Here is a 21,787-nt window from a genome sequence, read left to right on the forward strand (position 1 = left end):
ACACGGAGACAACACGGAGACACGGGGACAACACGGAGACACGGGGACAACACGGAGACACGGGGACAACACGGAGACACGGGGACACGGGGACAACACAGAGACAACACGGGGACAACACAGAGACACGGGGACAACACGGGGACAACACGGGGACAACACGGAGACACGGGGACAACACGGAGACACGGGGACAACACGGGGACAACACGGAGACACGGGGACAACACGGAGACACGGGGACAACACGGAGACACGGGGACACGGGGACAACACGGGGACGACACGGGGACACGGGGACAACACGGAGACAACACGGGGACAACACAGAGACACGGGGACAACACGGGAACAACACGGAGACACGGGGACAACACGGAGACACGGGGACAACACGGGGACAACACGGAGACACGGGGACAACACGGAGACACGGGGACAACATGGAGACACGGGGACATGGAGACAACACGGAGACACGGGGACAACATGGGGACACGCGGACACGGGGATATGGAGACACGGGGACACGGACACGCATACACGGGGACAAACACGGGGATACGGAGACACTGGGACACGGAGACACTGGGACACGGACATACGGACACACATACACGGGGACAAACACTTGGACGTGGGGATGCACATGTACACAGTGCAATGTACTTGTGCACACGTTTCAATTCTCATGATGTTCTAGAATGTCTAGAGAGCTGAGTGACTAATCTGTGACTAAAGTGTGTCTGTGTCTCCCTCCACCTCCCCGTGTCTCGCTCCCCGTGTCTCCCTCCACCTCCCCGTGTCTCCCTCCCCCTCCCCGTGTCTCCCTCCACCTCCCCGTGTCTCCCTCCACCTCCCCGTGTCTCCCTCCACCTCCCCGTGTCTCCCTCCCCCTCCCCGTGTCTCCCTCCCCCTCCCCGTGTCTCCCTCCACCTCCCCGTGTCTCCCTCCACCTCCCCGTGTCTCTCTCCCCCTCCCCGTGTCTCCCTCCCCCTCCCCGTGTCTCCCTCCCCCTCCCCGTGTCTCCCTCCTCCCCGTGTCTCCCTCCACCTCCCCGTGTCTCTCTCCCCGTGTCTCCCTCCCCCTCCCCCTGTCTCCCTCCTCCCCGTGTCTCCCTCCACCTCCCCGTGTCTCCCTCCTCCTTGTGTCTCCCTCCCCGTGTCTCCCTCCCCCTCCCCGTGTCTCCCTCCCCCTCCCCGTGTCTCCCTCCCCCTCCCCGTGTCTCCCTCCACCTCCCCGTGTCTCTCTCCCCCTCCCCGTGTCTCCCTCCCCCTCCCCGTGTCTCCCTCCCCCTCCCCGTGTCTCCCTCCACCTCCCCGTGTCTCCCTCCCCCTCCCCGTGTCTCCCTCCCCCTCCCCGTGTCTCCCTCCCCCTCCCCGTGTCTCCCTCCCCCTCCCCGTGTCTCCCTCCTCCTCCCCGTGTCTCAGCGTCTCGAGCAAATCATGTCCCGGACTCGGAAGAATCACGGACACAGACGGAGGCAGGAGACTGTCCCCGTGTCCCCCTGTCAGCCTGTGTCCCCGTGTCCACCTGTGGATACCTAGTCGCAGTGTTTAGAGACACGGACACGTACACAGACACAAAGACGGACACACACAGACGCTGCCTACCAAGTGCTCAAATAAGCTTTGAGAGATGCTTGGAGTTACACTGACAGACAGAAATAGGAACATGGGTTTTAGAGAACACACAGAGGGTACAGACATCGTCATCACCATCCTCATCACTGGTCTCCATCCAGCAGTAGATAGACATGTTGATGAAGATTACACTGAGAGGTAGAGAGAGGAACATGTGGATTACAGAGACCCATAAACTCATCACACAGAGACCCACAGACGCACACAGACACCCACAGACTCGTCACACAGAGACCTATAGACTCATCGCACAGACACCCAAAGACTCGTCACACAGAGGCCCACAGATTCTCCACACACAAATCCATAAACTCATCACACAGAGACCCACAGACGCACACAGACACCCACAGACTCGTCACACAGAGACCTATAGACTCATCGCACAGACACCCAAAGACTCGTCACACAGAGACCCACAGATTCTCCACGCACAAATCCATAGACTCACTACACAGAGACCCAGAGACGGTCAAGATTAATAAGGACCGAGCATTCACATCGGCCCGTGGTGCGGGAACCACGTGGATAGTTGAGCACCATCCTGGGGTCGCGATGCACAGGTGCCGGCAGGCTCTACCTCCCCTAGGTCGACTTGACCTCAAATGCGTACCTGGTGTGGTGTGTAAACATCGCCACTGGAGAGACAAAGGCGACCGGCCGTGGTGTTGGCCACCCACCCCCTCATGTGCCGGGCCGGCCTTCATTGGTGCTGCTACTCGCTACTAACAGCACTTGCCCTACAGTCTGTTACAGGCTGCACGGGGGATCTTTGTCTTTGGTGGTAGCGGTTGGCACTACGCTGCGCTACGAAGCCCGTAAAAGCCCGAGTTCGATTCCCGCTCACGGCCACCGCCATCAACACCGGCGATAGCGATTATCTGAACCGGTCGTGGGCCTCCCCCTAGGTGGACACAGCCTCAAATGAAGTACCTGGTGAGGTGTGAAGTAAACGTCGCCACGAGGGAGACGAAGACGGCCATCCCTGGTGCTGGCCGCCCACCCCGTCGTGTGCCGCAGTGGCAGCCTTCATAGCTGCCGCTGCTCGCGAACAGCCCCAAACAGTCTGCTACAGGCTTACATGGGTTACGCCGTGGGTACTTGAACCTCTTCAAAGCTGTGTCTGGCCAGCGTGAAAGAGTAGGCTCAGTGTCTCGTGGGGCTCACTGGAGCTGGTCAAACCCTGACAGTGTTGTTCATGTCATGGCTTAGCAGGTTAGTGGCCGACGATCAGCTGTATCGCTCGTTTAGTGGAGGCCCTGCCACCACCGGCATTGACAGCGGGCAATTGCAGGGCTTTCACCTTTGCCTTCCATTACCTTTACCCACCAGCATGTACCATGACGGTGTTATTATTATTGAAGTGTTGTTGACAGTGTCTACACAAGTTAGTACTTATTGTATCGACCCCTTGGAAAGGGGTGGTGATAATGCATATTCTACTTTTGTAAGGGATGCAGCAAACCCGGAATCGGCATCTTTATTTGTCCTGGAGAAATCCGATGAGCTTTGAAGCGCTTTATCACGGATGTCCAGTAGGGGAGGTTCAGAACGTCACAATAACAATACCAAAAACGATAGGAGTCAAACGTATAGGAAAGGTAAGCAAATCTCTCCAAATAAACTAAAACCAAACGACCTGGCCACAGATGATAGCTCGGCTAAATGGCTTATAGTAATAGGTTTTTACCCTTTTTAACTGGCAGAAAAACTGACACCTTTATTCATGGCATCATGTTTGCAATAACCACAACACAGGTAGTCAAAATGCAAACAAAAGAGACAACTCTGATAATAATATTGGCACTGTCCTTGAATTTGATTGGTCCACACGCCTTTTTGTGTCATTTGGTCCAACACCAGTGGAGACTAGGCTCTAAGAAAAGCCGTCTCAGGTGTGGACCAATCAAATTCAAGGACAGTGCATATTATTATTAGAGTTGTCTCCTTTGTTTGCATTTTGACTGCTTGTGTTGTGGTTATTGCAAACATGATGCCTTGAATAAAGGTGTCAGTTTTTGTGCCAGTTAAAAAGGGTAAAACCTATTACTATATCTTGTTACTGGCAAAGGAGGTCTCATAATGCAAATGGCTTATCTTGTGAAAATTTATAGCAGCTAAGTTATCTAATCTGAATGCGTGCTGTCGGTTCTGAATGTGGAGGGGGAAAACGTCGGAGCGGTGTGCAGAAGAAAAAAAAAAGCACCTGAAGTTTATTATATAACATATCTTAGGAAATGAGTAGGTTTTTAATTTCTTTCTGAATGGGAGAAGTTAATTTACTAAGTGCCTTAGCGTGAGGTAGGCAAGGTTTCGTATACGCGTATGTGTGTGCGTGTTGAACTTGTTTCGCACCGAACGTAGCCAAACCCGCTCTTTGGAGGTTTGGGGGGGAAGGACAAAAAAACAAAACCGAAACACAAATCAGTTCGAGAAAAATATCAGAAGGAAGAACGTTCCAGACGGCCGCAGAAGCGCGTCTAAAAAGCGCGCGATGCGCTTGACCGTCTTTGTTGGATGGTTAGCCCAGAGCCGCTGCTGCGAGGACGACCGCAGTTTGCGGGTTGGTTTTTGCTCCTCGAGATCAACTCGGTGCAGGCAGTCCTCTACTTACGACGACGATGACCCCCATCGTACGTAAAAAAAATATCGTGTAAGTCGAAGGTGGCCCTAGCCTAGCCAAGGAGTACAAGGCAGCGTCCCGACGTACAGTGTCGTACCTTGTGGTACGCTGCTGTACGTTTGCCTGCCGCGCGAAATTTAAAATATTTAACGATTTTGTCGTATCGCCATCGTGAGATTGAAATGTCGTAAGTCTGACCATCGTAACTCGGGGACTACCTGTGTTATGCACAGGGGCGGAGCCAGGATTTTGACTTTGGGGGGGGGGGTGGCTGACTTCAGTATTCTGAGATATCTCAGTGTGTTTATGTTTTACAATGGGCGCCACAAATGTTTAAAACGAATTTCATTGGATTTGAACGCGGAGTTTATGAATAGGTCGGAGCCGCCGATGTGGCCGATAAGTTCGATAAGTTCGAAAGGCTGCCGCTCAAGCAGCCTGCGGGGCAGCACACGAGGTGGCAGCCTGCAGGGCAGCACACAAGGTAGCAGCCTGCAGGGCAGCACACAAGGTAGCAGCCTGCAGGGCAGCACACAAGGTAGCAGCCTGCAGGGCAGCACACAAGGTAGCAGCCTGCAGGGCAGCACACAAGGTAGCAGCCTGCAGGGCAGCACACAAGGTGGCAGCACACAAGGTAGCAGCCTGCAGGGCAGCACACAAGGTAGCAGTTTGCAGGGCAGCACACAAGGTGGCAGCACACAAGGTAGCAGCCTGCAGGGCAGCACACAAGGTAGCAGCCTGTAGGGCAGCACACAAGGTGGCAGCCTGCAGGGCAGCACACAAGGTGGCAGCCTGCAGGGCAGCACGAGGTGGCAGCCTGCAGGGCAGCACACGAGGTGGCAGCTTGCAGGGCAGCACGAGGTGGTAGCACGAGGTGTCAGCTTGCAGGGCAGCACAAGGTGGCAGCCTGCAGGGCAGCACACAAGGTGGCAGCCTGCAGGGCAGCACACGAGGTGGCAGCCTGCAGCGACGATTCGTTAAGCGACGATTCGTTAAGCGACGGCTCGTTAACAGGGGTGCTCGTTAACAGGGGTTCTACTTGTACGTTAAACTTGAAACTTCGTATTATTTTTTGCGCATTTAGATTCCTCCTCCGCCCCCTCCCCCCCTCCCCGTAATGTGAGACGCTGTGCTTACTGAGCTTAGGTCTAAATCCGGCCCAGCTTACCAGCAGCGTTTACTCGTTTATTAAGTTTGTTGATCTAGATGAAGTTTGTTGATCTAGATGAAGTTTGTTGATCTAGATGAAGTTTGTTGCTGAGCCAGCTGGCCAGCATTGGGCAAAACCTAGCCCACTTTTCACCCAGGCAACTGGAGGGCACATACCATGAAAGTATTATTATGATTTTTGAAGTATTGTTGACCGCAGCGAGAGACGTTAGTACTTAATTTCAGCTACCCTTGGAAGAAGGGTCGTGATAATAGGTGTCATTTATAAAGAACCTTTGTGCAAGGTAGTCGAGGCGTCGTGTGTGTACATATCACGGAAATACACAACTCGAGCCTAGCAGAGGAGAAACTTAAGCAGGCATTGTGTAGGGTGGTACAGATGTCTCGTGACCCACATTTAAATCTCTAAAACGTAATATTTTTGGATAAACGATGACCTCAGAAGGTCACCCAATGCTTCGTCCAAAATTTATCCCGTGCAAAAAACGGCGTTTATGCCCATCTCAGCATTGTCCATTTCGTGGTGGTGCTTCTCTCTTAAAATCTTTCCCAGGAATCCTTTCAGTCATCTTTCATGGTTTTTTTCGGTTTTGTCGTCTTTCGTACGGCTGCTGATGTCGCTGCAGATGAACAATCACGACTTCACGTTGAGGTGGTAAAGCCAGACAACCGCTTCAGGAGCCGCGGAGTTTATCGCCGCTGTGATGTCTCCTCCGTATTTCTGGATCGGGCATCGCGTCCTTATACGTTTGTACGGCCTGTTCCGGATTGACCCACAGTCGCACATTCTTTGGAGAGTTTTTCATTTTCCATTTGTGCATCAGGTGTGCTCACCCGCCACGGTTTGTGCAGTGGTGATGCGGTTTAGGGGATGGCCCATTATGAGCCCATACACAAGTAGTAATATGAACCCGTGTCGGCCATCCGAAATAAATCGGTAAGGTTTATTTAAAAGATAAATTAGAGAAAAATGTTAGGGGCCAGTTAATGGTGGGGGGGGGGGGGGGTCACAAGACATCAGGCCCACCGCGTAGAAGTTGACTCATTCATAATAAAGGTTTTTGTTGGGTGAGATCGCGTTATTTATAAATGTGTCGTAACCCTCCACCACCCGACACGGCCAATCAGCAAAAAAGTGTCACGTTGACAAAAGACAAATAATTCACTACTTTAGCCCACCGGTGTGTTGAAGAGTGAATCCACAACATTTACAGTTTGAGTTGTACGACGTTTCGCTGGTAATTACATCCAGCATCATCGGGCAATTCGCCAGAATGGTGGATGTAATGCCCGATGATGATGCTGGATGTAATTACCAGCGGAACGTCGTACAACTCAAAGCTGTCAATGTTGTGGATTCACTCTTCAACACACCGGTGAGGGGCTAAAGTCGTGAACTATTTTTGTCTTTTGTCAACGTGACACTTTTTTTTGCCGATTGGCCGTGTCGGGTGGTGGAGGGTTACGACACATTTATATATAACGCGATCTCACCCAACAAAAACCTTTATTATGAATAATATTGGTCGCGAAAGCCTGCGTGTTAAGTTGAATCATCCGAGAAGGGAAAGCAGGACAGAGTGAAACGCACGGGCCCAGGTGGGGTTCAAACCACGTGACCATCGTCACCGCTTCACCAACAACGCTGGGCAGGGCCAGGCCCGGATCGTGACAATGTTGTGGGCCCTTAAACAATGTGAGTTCTTAAGAAGCCCCCGTTGAGGAATGCCCGTATGTTGTTATCACTTCGGAATGAAAACAGCGATTTTAGAGTGTGTGTTTTTTGACCCCATCTTTATTTTCCCATCGGATTATGTTAAACTGGAAACTTTTTTTTCTGTTTTTTTTGTTCCCTCTTCGTATTTAGAGCCCCCCCCCCCCCCCCTCGTCTTGTGAGGTGCCTAGAAGCTGTGCTAGCTGAGGCCTAAATCGGGCCCTCGGTGCAGGACGAAGGCTTCGGGGATGGCCACGAGTACGGGTGGGGGGGGAGTCAGTAAATGGGCGAGGTGATCCGGGTTGACCATTTGTGAGAGCCTCATTGATCAAAAGGATAATCTAAAAAAAAAAAGCCTTCAGTGAAATTTGCAGGAATCGGGCCGGAGACGAGAGGCCGAGACCCGGGGGGCTAAAGGTCCGCACGCCGTCGTTCTTCATTGATAGGATTTTGGCGGCTTTAACAGGGGGCGGATGGAGTTTCATTTTTCTCCCGAGGAAGTGAAAATGTCAATATGCAATGAGCACCAGGTCAAGACCATGAAAGAGTGGTCTTACAAATGTTAGTTATTGAATTATCCAACCTCACAGGGAATGATGGTGATGGACAGTGAAACTGCAAAACAAATATCACATTTACCAAGGCAGCAAAATTCCGATTAGCACGGTTGGCTATGTACGGTGGCGAAATAAGTTCATGATCCACATATCCATACTCTTTGGTTCTTTCGGTAAAGTCACGTAGGTAGAAAAAAATATATCACGACGTTTCGATCGCAACACAAAAGCAATCGCCGTCAGGTGAGACAAATATGGTTGACATTGCAAACGCAACGTGGTTCCAGAGATATGACAATCACAGACCCCCCCCTCCTCCTCCCCCACAACAGGTCGGGACAATGCCATGAAGAGGGAGAAGAGTCATTTTGAAAGTTCTGAAGAAGGGTATCCCTCGATTTACTGAAAGGGGGGGGGGGGGTTCGTTCCTCAAAGAATGCGCGCAAAAAACGAAATGTTGCCAATCGGGAACGGCTTGTCCCATCCATTTCACATACTAACACGTGTGGATGTGTTTCTGACGGTCATTCCAACTCTTTAATACAGATCTCAAAATATAAATACACAGATATCACTTTTCACAGCTCAAAAAACGGTAATAAAAAACAAGCATTAAAACGATAATATATTTTTGTTTAAACGAGCATAACCTCTTCAGGGACCTCGCTAAACGATCTGCTGCACGCTGGGATGACTGGGACAGGTGATGTGGAGGCGCCGCGGATTGGAATCTTGATTTAAACTGGAGGAGGAGGAGGAATCTGAAGGTCTATGAAGCTCATCGTCACAGATGTCCAGTGGCGGATGGATGACGGCAAGCCTCCCCCGGGTGGAATCTTGTTAGACGATCTCGTGGCGCGTGGGGAAAATTGGATTTCGTCAAATCGAGGGAAAAAAAGCGTTCACAATTCGTGGATTTGCGTGAAAGCGAAATGTGAACCTAACGTTTGTAAATCGAGGGATGCCTCTTGTCACAGATTGACCACCCTCATTTGTTACTTGCAGCGTATTATTTTCTGCAGAATTTGAAAAGTTGTCGCGAGATTCTTCAATCTCCCACCACCCACCGTGGGGCCCCAGGTGGCTAGGAGATGTTAACTACCTCCCTTGGTATGCAGGAGGTCGTGGGTTCGATCCTGACCCTGATGCCTGCTACATATCTGGGGTTTGCGTGTCTCTCTCCCCGTGGTCGCTTGGATTGGATTTGTTTCTGAGTCCTCGGGTTTTTCCCCTTCCACATTTAGCAACATGAGTTTAGGGGCCGTCCATAAATGACGTCACGCATCTGGGGGGTGGGGTCAGACATTTGTGACGATGTGTGACGAGGGGGGGGGGGAGTTTGAGAAATGTGACGTCACGTAAAAATGTGCAACGTTAAATAAATATAGACAACACGTTCTACTTAATAAAATAGACTTTCTTAATAAATGTTTTCTCCTACAACATCAGAGTGCAGCGCCACATTAAATACGCAACTACAATGACAATAGTTTACAGCCATTTGAAGCATGTTTTATTTTTGGGGGCGGGGGGCAGAGCTTTGTGACGTCATTTTTAGGGGGGGCTGACTTGTGACGTCGTGTGACGATGGGGGGGGGGGGGGTTCAAAAATCGTCCAAAATCGCGTGACGTCATTTATGGACGGCCCCTGAGATTATTTTGCCGCTATACGTTTCCACGTGATAAGCCACTTCGTTGAGCTATCATTTGTGGGCAGGTCCCCCACTGAGCTACATAGTTCAGTGGGCCTTACATGGTAAAATAAATCCAAGTTTTAGTTTAGTTAATGACTGTTCTCGTAAAGTTTAAAGTTTTACAAATAGTTAATAGCTTTATCACCTCTGTCTACCATAGTCGATCGGCAGCAGGTCGTGTGCTCGAGGTGGGGTTAAAAGTGTGGGTACGGTTTTCCGTAGGTGACCTGGTAAAATCGCCACATTATTTGTCTGTGATGTGCCTGCACGAATCAGTAGCCGATTTGGCTGCCCCCGCCGAAGGGTGATTATGATTGGCTGGTGTCTGCTGGTCACGTTGGTCCGGGTGGCAGAGATGCTTTGTCCTTGCTTTTGTCGTGCCAAAGTGTTGCCCTGGAGATGCATTAACCTCGCACTTAAAGGTCACATGACTGAAGAAGCTATTGACTGTGGTCACTATTATCAGTATTATTATCGATGATGCTATGCTATGTTTTCATCACGCCCATGCTTGCTTGTGTTATTGTTTGAACCGTAAACGTTATCACGTTACTCACCGTGTGCCTTCATTTTGCAGTAAAGGAGATGGCGGCTGCGTATTAACGATGCGTCTGCCTCAGTTAAACTCTTTATTTTATTTTTATTTCCTTTGGCTGCTGCTACGAATTTCCACTTGATGATAAGCCACTTAGTTTGGGCCATCATTTGTGGTCGCAAGGTCGCTTCTGAAAAAAATAGTTCTATAGCTCAAAGTGGGGCTTACCTGGTCAAATTAAAAAAAAAGTTTATAGTCTTTGTGCGATCCCGTGGGTCTTGTGGTCAAGTGGCTGGGTATGAAACTGATTGGGTGTGAATCTTGACTTGAAGCTTTCGTGACTGCAGGAATTCATATCCTTTGGGTCTTTAGGTCAAGTCACGTAGATAGGTTTAAAGAAAATAACAAAAAAAACTACGACGCTTCGATCACGACACGTGATCACGATCGCTTGTGTCTTTTGTTATTTTATTTCAACCCATCTACGTGACTTTACTGAAAGACCGAAAGATTATGATTGGGTGTGGCAATACAAAAGTGGGTGTGGCAATACAAAAGTGGGTGTGGCAATTACAAAAGTGGGTGTGGGAATGCAAAAGTGGGTGTGGCAATACAAAAGTGGGTGTGGCAATTACACAAGTGGGTGTGGCAATTAGAAAAGTGGGTGTGGCAATTACAAAAGTGGGTGTGGCAATTACAAAAGTGGGTGTGGCAATTCAAAAGTGGGTGTGGCAATACAAAAGTGGGTGTGGCAATACAAAAGTGGGTGTGGCAATACAAAAGTGGGTGTGGCAATACAAAAGTGGGTGTGGCAATTACAAAAGTGGGTGTGGCAATTCAAAAGTGGGTGTGGAAATACAAAAGTGGGTGTGGCAATACAAAAGTGGGTGTGGCAATACAAAAGTGGGTGTGGCAATACAAAAGTGGGTGTGGCAATACAAAAGTGGGTGTGGCAATTACAAAAGTGGGTGTGGCAATTCAAAAGTGGGTGTGGAAATACAAAAGTGGGTGTGGCAATTACAAAAGTGGGTGTGGCAATTACAAAAGTGGGTGTGGCAATACAAAAGTGGGTGTGGCAATACAAAAGTGTTTATGGTGACGTGATAGGCGGGGCTAGTGGATGAATTGGCGTGTCTGTGCAATAGTGGGCAGGGTTAGTGGCAGTGTAGCGCGCTGCGTGACGAACCAGTGTTAATACCTGGTGTAACGGTGTAGCGTAGTAAACATCGCTACCATTGGGGAGACAAAGGCGGCCGGGCGTGGTGCTGGCCACCCACCCCCGCGGGTGCTGTGCTTCTCGCTGACAGCACTCGCCCCAACAGTCTGTTAAAGCTATGGGGCCGTCCATAAATGACGTCACGCACCTGGGGGGGGAGGGGGTGACAGACATTTGTGACGATGTGTGACAAGGGGGGGGGGGGGGTTGAGAAATGTGACGTCACACCAAAATGCGCAACTTTAAATAAATGCAGACAACACGTTCTACTTAATTAAATAGACTTTGTTAATAAATGTTTTCTACTACAACATCAGAGTGCAGCGCCACATTAAATACGCACTACAATAACAACAATAGTTTAAAGCCATTTGAAGCATGGTTTATTTTTTTTGGGGGGGGGGCAGAGCTTTGTGACGTCATATTTGAGGTGGGTGGGGTCTGGCTTTTTGTGACGTCATGTGACGATGGGGGGGGGGAGGGGTAAAAAATCGTCCAAAATCGCGTGACGTCATTTATGGACGGCACCCTATACGGAGGAATCTTGGTCTTCGGGGCTAGCGGTTGATAAGGCGTGTCTGTCTAATAGTAGGCGGGGCTAGTTGTTGTGTGGGCGTGTCTATGCAAAAGTGGGCGGTAATGCCACCTGTCTGTTGGGCTGCAGTTTGACGTCGCCGGAGGAATCTGATAGGCTTGACGTCACACGCCTGTGGCGGCACTGACGCGGGGATGTGGGCGGTGAGGAGGAGGAGCAGGAGGAGGAGGGGCGGTTAGAGTCACGTGACACACGTGACGCCGTCTTCAAGCCTCAGGCTTGCGTCCGACCCCCCCCCAAGGTAACCCGCGTCAGCAGTGAGTGCGCGTCCGCGTGGGTGGACAAGAGAGGGGCACGTGGCATGCGGCGTCATTGCGGTAACGTAGACTCGTCCCACCGTGTGTCTATCCATTGTTTTATCGGGACTCCACATCAAAGACCCGTCCGTCTGTCCATTGTTGTCTGGAGACTCGATCGGAGAGGCTCCTGCCCGTATCCAGAGAGAGAGAGAGAGATTTAACTGATGCAACATTGAGGATATCCATTCGTAGGATTAGCACGCTTGCCATGAATGTTTGTCAGACTCTTTATACAGCAGGAGGGGATCCGAAGAGCTTTGAATCTATTTTTCTCATGTCCTGTCGGAGCACGGGATCAGAACGTTACAACAATAAACAACATTACACACAGACACGATAGGGGTACAAAGTATAGGAAGGGAAAGCACAATAAGAAACAAAATTAAACTAAACTATTTAACGTCTTTGGTTCTTTCGGTAAAGTCACGTAGACTGTGTTATTTTATTTTATCAATGTATTATTTTATTCTCATTCTACGTGGTGACTTTACCGAAAGAACCAAAGAAAATGAATCCTTGCAGTCACGAAATCTTTAAATCGAAATTTAAACTATTTAAATTTTACCAGGTAAAGAGCCCACTGACCTGCCTGCTTCTTTTTCAGAAGAGACCTGGCAAAAAAAAATTCTATAGCTCCAGGAAGTGGCTTGTCTCGTGGGAATTGTATAGCTGTGGTGGTAAGATATTATCTCCCTGACGATCTATATTTGGAGTTCGCGTGTTCTCTCTCTCGCCGTGGTGGTCGCGTGGATTTTTCTCCGGGTTTTCTGGTTTTCCCCTTCACATTTCCGATCAACATCACGCGCTTGTAGAATTTGGCTCCTGTACATTTACAAGTGATCAGCCACGTGATTAGCCTCTGTGTGAGGAGTCTGTGGGTATTCTTAGTTCTTTCGGTAAAGTCACGTTGAAGGGAAACAATAAAATAATAAAATATATAAAGCAATACAAATATATTTATATATTTTATTATTTTATTGTTTCCCTTCAACGTGACTTTACCGAAAGAACTAAGAATACCCACAGACTCCTCACACAGAGGCTAATCAATACAAATATATTTATATATTTTATTATTTTATTGTTTCCCTTCAACGTGACTTTACCGAAAGAACTAAGAATATGAATTACTGCAGTCACGAAAGCTTTAAATCAAAATTTGAGTCTGTGGGTCTCTGTGTGGTGAGTCTTTGGGTTTCTGTGTGATTCATAGATGGGTATCTGTGTGAAGAGTCGATATATCTTTGCGTGGTGAGTCTATGGATCTCTGTGTGGTGAGTCTACGAGTATTTGGTTGCTGCTCTGAATTTCCACACCTGATGATGATGATGGTATAAGCCCCTTCTGTTGAGCTACAGTGAGGGAAAAAAGTATTTGATCCCCTGCTGATTTTGTACGTTTGCCAACTGACAAAGAAATGATCAGTCTATAATTTTAATGGTAGGTTTATTTGAACAGTGAGAGACAGAATAACAACAACAAAAATCCAGAAAAACGCATGTCAAAAATGTTATGAATTGATTTGCATTTTAATGAGGGAAATAAGTATTTGACCCCTCTGCAAAACATGACTTGGTACTTGGTGGCAAAACCCTTGTTGGCAATCACAGAGGTCAGACGTTTCTTGTAGTTGGCCACCAGCTTTGCACACATCTCAGGAGGGATTTTGTCCCACTCCTCTTTGCAGATCTTCTTCAAGTCATTAAGGTTTCAAGGCTGACGTTTGGCAACTCGAACCTTCAGCTCCCTCCACAGATTTTCTATGGGATTAAGGTGTGGAGACTGGCTAGGCCACTCCAGGACCTTAATGTGCTTCTTCTTGAGCCACTCATTTGTTGCCTTGGCCGTGTGTTTTGGGTCATTGTCATGCTGGAATACCCATCTACGACCCATTTTCTGCCCTGGCTGAGGGAAGGAGGTTCTCACCCAAGATTTGACGGTAGATGGCCCCGTCCATCGTCCCTTTGATGCGGTGAAGTTGTCCTATCCCCTTAGCAGAAAAACATCCCCAAAGCATAATGATTCCACCTCCATGTTTGACGGTGGGGATGGTGTTCTTGGGGTCATAGGCAGCATTCCTCCTCCTCCAAACACGACGAGTTGAGTTGATGCCAAAGAGCTCCATTTTGGTCTCATCTGACCACAACACTTTCACCCAGTTGTCCTCTGAATCATTCAGATGTTCAGTGGCAAACTTCAGACGGGCATGTATATATGCTTTCTTGAGCAGGGGGACCTTGCGGGCGCTGCAGGATTTCAGTCCTTCACGGCGTAGTGTGTTACCAATTGTTTTATTGGTGACTATGATCGCAGCTGCCTTGAGATCATTGACAAGATCCTCCCGTGTAGTTCTGGGTTGATTCCTCACCGTTTTCATGATCATTGCAACTCCACGAGGTGAGATCTTGCATCGAGCCCCAGGCCGAGGGAGATTGACAGTTCTTTTGTGTTTCTTTCATTTGCGAATAATCGCACCAACTGTTGTCACCTTCTCACCAAGCTGCTTGGCAATGGTCTTGTAGCCCATTCCAGGCTTGTGTAGGTCTACAATCTTGTCTCTGACATCCTTGGAGAGCTCTTTGGTCTTGGCCATGGTGGAGAGTTTGGAATCTGATTGATTGCTTCTGTGGACAGGTGTCTTTTATACAGGTAACGAGCTGAGATTAGGAGCACTCCCTTTAAGAGTGTGCTCCTAATCTCATCTCGTTACCTGTATAAAAGACACCTGGGAGCCAGAAGTCTTTCTGATTGAGAGGGGGTCAAATGCTTATTTCTCTCACTAAAATGCAAATCAATTTATAACATTTTTGACATGCGTTTTGGGGGATTTTTTGTTGTTGTTATTCTGTCTCTCACTGTTCAAATAATCCTACCATTAAAATTATAGACTGATCATTTCTTTGTCAGTGGGAAAACGTACAAAATCAGCAGGGGATCAAATACTTTTTTCCCTCACTGTATATACCAGCTCAGTGGGACCTTACACTTGGTAAAATAAAAGATTTAGTTGCAATCGATTTTTTTTATAGACCCTCTAACCTCCTTTCCTTTTTACCGCCAGTCTGTATCTGTTGGGGTACCCCCCTCACCCCAAAAGGCCCTATTCCATTTTTCGTGCCATACCCAGCACCCTTATTTAATTAATTATCTGGGCACAGTCTAGTAAACCCCCCAAAAATCCTGGCCGTGTCTCCGCACACACTCTACAATAATAATAATTAATAGACCACATGCTATTTGTAGCCTTGCCACATTCTTCCCGACCTGTGGAATCCAGCCACGAACCAGACCACCCACCCGCCGCCCTGATAAATGTCATCGCGAGGGTGCCATCGCGCGGAAGGGGGCAAGTGGGTGCGGGAGGGGGGTGGGGGGGTATTTAGCAAACTGAACCTCACACAGACGGAGATCATACAAACACCACTCAATCATTAGGACGGGGAGATCATACAAACACCACTCAATCATTAGGACGGGGAGATCATACAAACACCACTCAATCTGTAGGACAGACAGAGATCATACAAACACCACTCAATGATTAGGACGGGGAGATCATACAAACACCACTCAATCTGTAGGACAGACAGATCACACAAACACCACTCAATCTGCAGGACAGATGGAGATCATACAAACACCACTCAATCATTAGGACGGGGAGATCATACAAACACCACTCAATCTGTAGGACAGACAGAGATCATACAAACACCACTCAATCATTAGGACGGGGAGATCATACAAACACCACTCAATCATTAGGACGGGGAGATCATACAAACACCACTCAATCTGTTGGACAGACAGAGATCATACAAACACCACTCAATGATTAGGACGGGGAGATCATACAAACACCACTCAATCTGTAGGACAGACAGAGATCATACAAACACCACTCAATCTGCAGGACAGACGGAGATCATACAAACACCACTCAATCATTAGGACGGGGAGATCATACAAACACCACTCAATCTGTAGGACAGACAGATCACACAAACACCACTCAATCTGCAGGACAGATGGAGATCATACAAACATCACTCAATTATTAGGACGGGGAGCTCATACAAACACCACTCAATCTGTAGGACAGACAGAGATCATACAAACACCACTCAATCATTAGGACGGGGAGATCATACAAACACCACTCAATCATTAGGACGGGGAGATCATACAAACACCACTCAATCTGTAGGACAGACAGAGATCATACAAACACCACTCAATGATTAGGACGGGGAGATCATACAAACACCACTCAATCTGTAGGACAGACAGAGATCATACAAACACCACTCAATCTGCAGGACAGACGGAGATCATACAAACACCACTCAATCATTAGGACGGGGAGATCATACAAACACCACTCAATCTGTAGGACAGACAGAGATCACACAAACACCACTCAATCTGCAGGACAGATGGAGATCATACAAACACCACTCAATATGTAGGACAGGGGGAGATCATACAAACACCACTCACTCTTACATTGGATTTTAGAAATTTTCGCCCATTTATCCCTACAGAACTCCTTCAGCTCAGTGACATTTGAAGGTTGCCTTGCATGTGTAAGGTGTTAACCACGCACCGTTCGGTAACCTGCATTGCCACCAGGTATCAAAGGGGCAGTGCAGCGTTACCTCGGTGTGCATAACGGCTGGGGTCAGACGAGGTGAAGTGGATCGTAGCCACAGTTTGGCGAGAACCAATCAGCCAGTTCCACGTGGGAATGTGTCATTGGTTGTACCTGGCCACGAACGAGTATAAGAAGGGTGACCACGCAGAGCTCGGGGAGTTCTCTGCCTACACGAAGACCGAAGCCCGGGCTGAAGACTAGCTAGGACCCTGGACCCAGCCTTCCAGCCCTTCTGAGGGCTAAGGCTCGGCGTATCCAGCGGTCAGGACCCACCGGGCCAGCGGTGGGTCAGATAGCCTCCCCTAGGTCCCAGCCGGAGGAGTCTGGGATAGGGTAGCGGTAGACGTGCAAGTCCCGCCAAGCTAGGAGGCTGTACCTCCTTAGGTATCAAGAAGATCTGTGTGTAGGTTACGCTGAGTCCAGAGGCTGTTCCTCCTTAGGGTATCGGGTGAGGGGACTGTATACCCCTCTGTGTGTGTTAAGGACTGTATAAGCAAGGAATAACAATAAACAGAGTGTGCCTCCTAAGAAGTTTATTCGTCTTTACAACACTACACATGGACAGCTCTCTTCAGGTACTGCCACAATATTTCGATGGCGTTTAAGTCCGGACTTTAACGAGGTCATTGTAATTCGCGGAATTTCTTCTTCTGCAGCCATTCATTTGTCTATCTGCTTGTGCGTCTAAAATAATTGTCTTGGTGCAAACCCACTTTCATTTCAGCTTCAGCTCATGGACAGATAGCTTCACATTCTCCTCTAGAATCTTCTGATACAATGCAGAATTCATGGTTCTGTCAATGATGGCAAGCCGTCCAGATTCTGAGGCAGAAAAGCAGTCCCCAACCATCACCACTTTCCCATCACCGTGCTTGACGTTTTGGATGAGGTTCTTTTTGTCGAAAGCAGTGTTTGTTTTTTTGCCAAACATGGCGTTTCTCACTGAGACCAACATTTTCTACCTTTCACTTGTCTGTCCAGATAACTTTGTTCCAGAATTATTGTGGATCATCTTGAGTGCTCTTTGGAAAACGTCAGACAGGCAGAAATGATATTTTTAGAGAGCAGTGGTGTTCTCCTTGCCATCCTTTCATGAACTCCTTTCTTATTCGTTCTTTTTCTGATAGTTGAGTCATGAACACTCACATTATCCAAGGCGAGAGTGACCTGTAGATCCTTGGACGTTTATTTTAGGGTTCTTTGTGGCTTCATTGGTGATCTTCCGGTTTGTTGGAGGGATTTTGGTAGGATGACCGCTCTTGGGCAGAGTGACTGTGGTCTTTAACTCTCTCCATTTGTAGACTATCTGTCTGACAGTGGATTGGTGGAGCTATTTTTATGAGGTCCTCAAAGATTTATTTTGATCATGGCATGGCTTGTTTCCATACACCTGTATGGTGAAGACCAATCTCATCAAGTTTCCGATCTTTGGTATAACTTGTAGGCCTTTGCGACCAATATCATCCATAATACAGATAGTCCTTGAGTTACGGTGGTCCGACTTACGACATTTCGATCTTACGATGGCGATAGCGATACGACAAAATTGTAAAATATTTAAATTTCCACGCGGCAGGCAAACGCAGCAGCGTACCACAAGGTACGATACTGTACGTTGGGACGCTGCCGGGATGTACGCGTCTCCCACCTTGTGTGGTGATGCCTCACTCTCACCAGCGGTCGACGGAGTTAAGTTGTCTCGGCTAGCACAGTACAATATGATACGTTACGATACGTTCAATGCATGTATGATACGTAGCTTCAGCGATTTCATTTTAGGGTTACCACGATACGTTACATACGTTCAGTGCACGTTAGATGTTTTTTTTTTATATAGCAGATAAGATTGTTTCCTGAACAAAAACTTTCTATTAAATTGCAGTGCACATAGGTAGGCAAAGAATTTACCTTGTTTTTTTTTACTTTACATTTTACTGTGCAATACAGTATTGTAATTAATAAATACATACAGTATATAGTTTATACAGTACGGTACTGTAAATTGCTCTGTTTTGCTAAATTATCACCATTCTTTAAGACTCCCGGGTAGGCTAAGGCCATCTTCGACTTACGATATTGTGGACTTACGATGGGGTCATCGTAACGCATCTACATCGTAAGTAGAGGACTACCCTGTATAGGTTTTTTGGGGTCTATCGTTAAACCTGCCACCAGCCGACACAGCCAATTAGTAAGGTTTGTTAAGTAAACCGCACTATCAGCAGTGGCAGAACACGTGTGGCAACAAGGACATTCCATTGATTTTGATAATATTGAAGTTCTGTGCAAAACCAGTTACTACTAGCCGAGACTAATTAGAGAATCTATCGAAATTGAGAGAAATAATTTTTTTTTTTAACCATTCGGATAGCGACAGACTTAGTGCTGCTTGGAAGCGAATCATCAAATAATACAAGTGTAGTGTAGTAGAGTGACACTACTGTGTTGGCTCGGTATGGGGGCTGTAGGCGGGTGTCACGGGGGTCGTGTCGGGCCGTGACACTCTGCGTGAACCCAACAGGACACGTGACCGGATAAAGGTGGGGCAGGGGCCCCAGGGGAGTCACGTGGTCGGGGTTCCGGCCTTCCCGAAGGATCGGAAAAGGGGGGCGTGGCCTGGGACGGGGCCGGCCACGCCGGAGCGGTTATAAGCGGGGTGTGGACAGAGAGCTGGGCTGTCCCGTGCTGTTCTGCTGCTGGGTCAACTCTGGGATGAAGCTCTCCGGTCTCCGCTAGTGGACCAGGCAGCGTGTTGGGCTGTCCTGGTCCAGTGATGTAGTAACCCACGTGGGTTAGCCAAGTCAGGGACGGTGGCTACCACCTTAAGTCGTTATGTTAAGTGTTACCTGTTGTGTTAGCTAATAAATAGTGTTGCATCTACATCATTAGACCTCCTTTGCCAGTACCAAAATGTAATAATAGGGGTTTTCCCCTTTTTTCTGACAACAAAACTGAAACCTTTTTACAAGGATTCAGCACCTATTGGGTCGAGGCTCAAAAGAAAGCTGTCCCTTGGTGTGGACCAATCAGTTTCAAGGACAATGCATATATTATCATAGTATTGTTTTTGTTTGCATTTTGACTGCAGGTATTGTGGTTAATGCAGACATGAATCCTCGCAAAAAGGTTTCAGTTTTGTTGCCGGAAAAAAATGGAAAAACCCTATTATTTTATTAAATAGTGTTGCCTCTAAATTCCAGTGTGCACCTGAATTTAACCCACTGCACATGGTTTAAATGTATGCCTATACAGGTCACCATACATAAATGGGGATGACCTGTACGCAGAAAATAACAGGTACTGTACGACTATTGTATTGCGCGTAAACGACAGGAGGTGTGTTGATTACCATATGAATAGCCCAACCCGCAATGGATACCCATTCTAATTTTTATGCATTAATTAACCCGTCCCCTTCGCACGTGAAGGGCTCACAAGTGACGTCATCACATCTACCCCTCTATTTAAGGAACGAAACAGGAGGATTTCTCCACAAATCTGGCTCTCGCCTGATTAAGCTGGTTGTAATCACTGGCGAAACGTCAGACTCAGATTCTAAATGTTGTGGCTTTGCTCTCCAACACAACGGTGTGCTGTACTCGTGACGAATTGGCACGTTCTGTTTACATAACAAACCTTACTTAGTGGCTGTCGGGTGGTGGCAGGTTTAACGACACAACATTTATATTTACGCGATCTAACCCAACAAACCGATATTATTTCCCTGAAGATCTCTCTAAATGTTTAAACACCTGATTCTAATGATCCCCTTAATTGAGCTAATGCAACCAGGGGTTCACCTACTTTTTCACATACCCTGAACCTTCATTACTTATTGTTTAATTCATCCGTTATTTAGTTTAAAAATACATGGAATTGGTTAATATAAACCCTGTTGGATATTTAATAAAAGGCCGGTTTTGATTCAAGAACACTTTTATGGTAAAACTATGGAAGTTCCATAATTATGATTGGGGTTCACAAACTATTTCTCAGCACTGGAATTTTTTTTATCACTGACTGCTTGGTTGCGTTTTACAGTTGCGTTTCAATTGTACGATGTGTACGTATGTAGAAAAGGTGTTCTTAGTTCATTTGTGTTCGCTTTTAAAAGTTTTTTTGGGATTGGCATATACATTGGTAATGTAGGTACTGCAGTGTACTTTTGGTTGTGTCTCATGGCACATGCTGGATAATTTACAAAGTGTATAATCTTCACACTGTATATGCATGCAAGTACCATAGCCTCATGCAGGAAATCATATGCAGCTGTCTGTCAATATGTTGCTCGATGAAGGCCTCCCCATGTGACGTCACATCAAAATGCGCAACTTTAAATAAATATAGACAACACGTTCTACTTAATTAAACATACTTCTTAATAAATGTTTTCTCCTACAACATCAGAGTGCAGCGCCACATTAAATACGCACTACAATGACAACAATAGTTTAAAGCCATTTGAAGCATGTTTTATATATTTTTTTGGGGGGGGGGGGGGGCAGAGCTTTGTGACGTCATATTTGAGGGGGAGGGGCTGACTTTTTGTGACGCCGTGTGACGAGAGGGGGGGAGGTCAAAAATCGTCCAAAATTCCGTGACGTCATTTATGGACGGCCCCTTAACCACTCTGCCAGTCGCACGATTCACTGAAACGAATCTACGTAATAATCCCCAGCATAATTGTTATCTTCTATGTCATATTAAACGCATCAATTACCATACGGCTATGCCTCGATTGACGAAATGAACGCGTTCTTCAAAGAACGCGCATTAAACCAAATCTCGAGAATCGGAAATGGCTTTCCCCATGAATGTAATGCCAAAAGCTGGGAATGTGTCATTCCAACTCTACTCCTGTCCTAAAAATATACTACAGCTGTATAATTTTTTGCAATTCAAAACACTAATAATAAAGAACGTGCATATTAAAATGACTAAAGAAAAATTCATTTCAAACTAAAATACGGTTAGATCATCGATTATCCGGCGACTTCGGGGATACTGGATTTTCCAAAACGGCGTGTAATCACTACTAATAATGATTTAAAATACAGTAAAACCTTGGATTGCAAGTAACTTGGTCT

The 21,787-nt window shown here is 47.4% G+C and overlaps 2 protein-coding genes across 2 annotated transcripts in view; both read left to right on the forward strand.

Annotated features, from left to right (window-relative positions):
* Positions 1 to 10,004, forward strand: part of LOC116956550 (uncharacterized) — a 49,300-nt gene extending 39,296 nt beyond the window's left edge. The window contains exon 9 of the mRNA XM_032978243.2: positions 1,431 to 10,004. Within this exon, the coding sequence (XP_032834134.1) occupies positions 1,431 to 1,547 (117 nt within the window). The 3' untranslated portion in view covers positions 1,548 to 10,004. The remainder of the gene's footprint in view (positions 1 to 1,430) is intronic.
* A 1,641-nt stretch (positions 10,005 to 11,645) lies between these two features.
* Positions 11,646 to 21,787, forward strand: part of LOC116956595 (interferon regulatory factor 5-like) — a 42,651-nt gene continuing 32,509 nt past the window's right edge. The window contains exon 1 of the mRNA XM_032978304.2: positions 11,646 to 12,064. The gene's annotated coding sequence lies outside the window, so the exon portion shown is untranslated. The remainder of the gene's footprint in view (positions 12,065 to 21,787) is intronic.

Source organism: Petromyzon marinus, chromosome 66 (genome assembly GCF_048934315.1).
Source record: "Petromyzon marinus isolate PM22_M1 ecotype Great Lakes invasive population chromosome 66, UKy_Petmar_22M1.pri1.0, whole genome shotgun sequence".
Taxonomy (NCBI): Eukaryota; Metazoa; Chordata; class Hyperoartia; order Petromyzontiformes; family Petromyzontidae; genus Petromyzon; species Petromyzon marinus.